Source organism: Aplysia californica, unplaced genomic scaffold, assembly GCF_000002075.1.
Source record: "Aplysia californica isolate F4 #8 unplaced genomic scaffold, AplCal3.0 scaffold00374, whole genome shotgun sequence".
NCBI classification, from domain to species: domain Eukaryota; kingdom Metazoa; phylum Mollusca; class Gastropoda; order Aplysiida; family Aplysiidae; genus Aplysia; species Aplysia californica.
The window spans coordinates 215906-219847 of NW_004797644.1; the positions used below are offsets into that span (position 1 = coordinate 215906).

Sequence of the window (3942 nt, forward strand, 5' to 3'; positions counted from 1 at the left end):
TCTCTCTCTCCCTCTCCCTCTCCCTCTCTCTCTCTCCCTCTCCCTCTTCTTCCTTCTTCTTCTTCTTCTTCTTCTTTTTTCTTCTTCTTCTCCTTCTCCTTCTCCTCCTCCTTCTCCTTCTCCTTCTCCTCCTCCTTCTTCAAATAAACACATTATTAATTTCGCGACAACGGATTTGTCCTAGTTTTTAAGCCAACTATAATGAGCCGCTTAGTAAGGAATTCCCTTTTCTTAAAATAGCTGTACTGTCATTGGCTGATAAATATAACTTTTTGCCTGTTCTAATTTTGACATGTGTCCAAGTATTTAGGCAGAATAGTTGCATGATTATCAATTCATAACACTGCAAAGAAACAGCAAACTGACTGGACACTCACACATTGCATAGAACAGGTAATTTGCTGCAATTTTTGTGAATACAAATCATACGCCTTATTTCTCAGTGCTTTGACTTGAATACGATGAGTCATTTTTAGCTATTCTTTGAGCGTCCGACAACATTTCGCCCTGATCATGATCCACAAAGCAAGGTTTGTGTTGTACTGTAGTCTTGGTGATAATGGGAAGCTTCCCAGTTTATTGTCTGCAACTTTACAATGCACTGGAAAGGGGGGGGGGGGGGTGGTTTAGTGTGCTTATTACACTGATGGGTGGGGGCTAAGGGTGGAAGCAAAGGAGATGTTCAAACTGTTGTCCTTTGAAATCGAAGCTTTTTCAGACTGAGAAGGCCTTCTAATGCAAGCTCTGGACCTGTTGGCAATAATGGATAATAAGTAGGATTGACGCATGTCATTATCAGAGAGCACTTGCATGGGGAGGACTTCCGTTAACGAGTGACCACTATGAAACAGAGCAGAATTGAGGGCTAGGGGTAGGGGTAAATCTAGGGGTAGGGTTTGGGTTAGGGTTTTGGTTAGGTTTGATGGGGTGGTCGCTCGTTACGCCACGGAGGTCCTGCCCTTGAGTGAGAAGTGTGAAGTTTTGATCTCTGCTTGTTGACGGAACAAGTGCCTTTGATGCCACTGGCTGGGCTTCTGAAAACCCCCTCCATCTCCCCCTAAATTCCATTAATAAGATGGAAAATGTCTATTATGGAATGTTTTTCTGGCTCTCTTGCGATTCCGTCTTACAAAGGTTCGACTATATCGCGACCTCAGTGCTTTCTTGTGGTATATCCGTTTTTAATTTAATAACAGCGAAAACAGTTCATACCGAAGAATGAGCGTAAGAAGAAGTCACGTATTATTTTTAAAAAATGGAGATACGACAAGAAAGCACTGAAGTCGCGATATATAGAATCTAGTGATATAAAATGTCTATCTCCATTTCTGCGTAATATTGATGGCCTATGAGAAGTGACCCTGCATAATATAAATGTTATTGAAATAAATCCCAGGTCTCTGTTCTGGACAATGAGTTTGTTAAACTTGACCAAAGTGAAAGTCCAGAGTTCGGACCTAAATTTTTCAGATCTGCCTATATTTTGTTCTGCCTGTAATATATCATGGTTCTAATATCTAACAAGCACTCCATTTTTAAAATGATCTTACCTATGTTCACTAAAATTTGTGGTCAGAAGGATGTTACTGTATCGTCCTTCTGACAATATAGTGTAGGTAAGATCGTTTATTACTGACCTCATTATAACTGCCCATATCGATTAAAGCATTTCGTTATCTTATGTATTTGTATAGGACAGTGTTAACTATAAATTAGTAGTAACACACTGATGGGTGCAATGGAAAGAAAGCCAAACTACTGATTATAGCTCTTTTAAATTTTTCACTTAACTATAATGTTCCACCTTTCTTTATATTCTCTGTCTGTCTGTCTGTCTGTCTGTCTGTCTGTCTGTCTGTCTGTCTGTCTGTCTGTGTCTCTTTCTCTCTCTCATCTTTCTTTTACTGTCTACCTATCTCTCCTTTCTCTTTCTCTTTGTCTCATCTCTCCGTGTCTTTCTCTCACCTCTCTTTTGTCTCTCTTCCTTTCACTCTCCCTTCTCTCTCTTTCTCTCAACATTGCAGGCGAGATAAAATCCTGGTTACATGCCTCTCTATTAAAAAAAATAATTCCTGTAGGGAGCCTGTTTAGTGCCTATAATTATGACTTGTGCGAAAGTGAACAGATATCAACAACAGTTATGAACACGCTGTCTCCTTTTCCTTTCAGTAACTTCAACCAAACATGGCTACACCGGTACAGATGAAGCTTCTGACGGTAGGCGACGGTGGAGTTGGAAAGAGCTGTCTATTTATATCTTACACCACCAACTCTTTCCCCAGCGAGTATGTACCCACAGTGTTCGACAACTACTGTGCCAACATTATGGTGGATGGAAAGGTGGTTTCCCTCGGACTTTGGGACACAGCTGGTCAGGTAGGAGCTTGTACCCACTGCACACTGCCAGCCAGATTTTCCTTTATGGAATGGGCAATAGCTACCATTTTGGCAAAACTCAACCGAATTCAACTAAATTTAAATTCTGTTGTGACTTTCAAAAATCAAAAGCATTTGTTTTTTAAGGTTGCAAGGCGAATTTATTTTATGGTTCCAAAGTCCCTCCATTTAGAGATTTCTGGCTGGTCCTGACTCAATTCAGTCGAATCTGGCAGTGTGCACTGGGTATTAGGTAGGCCTTTATGTGAGGCAGCGTGGTGAAATCAGGCACTCGTCAAAATAATAAATTCCGAGAAATCTGCATTTTTCGGCCAGTTTGGAATTTTTTTCTAATTTTTTTTCTTTGGCTCAACACCTTGTATGTCCATTCAAAAACAGTTTTATGTGTGGATTTTGTGGAAAAACATTGACTAAGGGCACAAAAAATGTATATTTGCAGTTTCCAAGGATTCTTAAGCTATGAAAGTCACAATACTTTGACGGCCATTTTCTCACTAATTTTACATCTGAAACCAAGTGACCCCACCTCCTTCAATTGCAAATATCTAAAACAGCACCTGGACATGGATGGCTGGTGCCTCTATAAATAAATTATTGATGGTCTGCAAATATCTCTACTTCTGTTCAAGATAAATGGATATATATATTAACAATTTTTTTTTTCATTGAAAGCATGGCAAATAAACAATCCTTAAGATGATACGAATAACTGATAACTTCATATGCCAAAAAATTGACAAGCGCCTGATTCCACTGCGTCGTGACACATATATAGAAGGCTATAGGATAGGCCTCCCACATTTGTACTCTGTTAGTTTTGTCTTCCAAATTTGAGCCAACATGCCCGTCACAAGTTTCTATAATTTTACACGTATTAACTCTATTTGAAAAAAAAGAAACCCTAAACTGAGTATGAATAATTACTTCAATATACAATAAGCACAGGTGGTAAAGTTAGGGCTTTTTAGGATCTGTGGATTCTTGTGTGCAGTTGTTCTAACAGTAAACAATAATTTTTGCCCAACTTTTTCAGGAGGATTATGACAGATTGCGGCCCCTGTCCTACCCACAGACCGATGTGTTCTTCATTTGTTTTGGGTTTGACAGCGCCACTTCACTTTCGAATGTCAGTGCTAAATGGGTTCCCGAACTCAGACACTTCTGTCCAGATGTGCCAATACTTCTGGTGGGCTGTAAGAAAGGTAGAGAGGTGTTTGGTTTATCTTTTCTTGTTTTATCTGATCTTTATTCGATTCTACCTTAATTTTCTTGTCTCATCTCATCTCTTCTCTTTTCATTTTCCTAATTGGGTGTTTTAGTATCCTGTCTGCTGGGAATTTGTGTCCTATTGTGACGGGGTTGGCTCTGACAGGCACGGTCAAAGCATACCACCTCCTAATTGATCTCAACTTTTTTGTTGGAGGAGGAAAATATTTACAATTTCAATTGCAATTCTCGCCCCGTAGAGTGTATAAGGGGTTAGAAAAAAGACACAGGGTCTGTCACATGTGCACTCCATATCTCTCTCTCTCTCTCTTTCTCTTC

At 39.7% G+C, this 3942-nt stretch overlaps 1 protein-coding gene across 3 annotated transcripts in view; it reads left to right on the top strand.

The window, feature by feature from the left end:
- The first annotated feature begins 270 nt into the window (after nucleotides 1-270).
- The window catches only part of LOC101859345 (rho-related protein racA), a 21885-nt gene continuing 18213 nt past the window's right edge, over nucleotides 271-3942 (top strand). Inside the window, exons 1-3 of one of the 3 annotated variants that reach the window (XM_005103485.3) lie at nucleotides 271-393; nucleotides 2170-2376; nucleotides 3431-3599. In XM_005103485.3, the coding sequence (XP_005103542.1) occupies nucleotides 2185-2376; nucleotides 3431-3599 (361 nt within the window). In that variant the 5' untranslated portion in view covers nucleotides 271-393; nucleotides 2170-2184. The other 2 variants (XM_035971095.1, XM_013085442.2) reach the window with 2 other exon arrangements.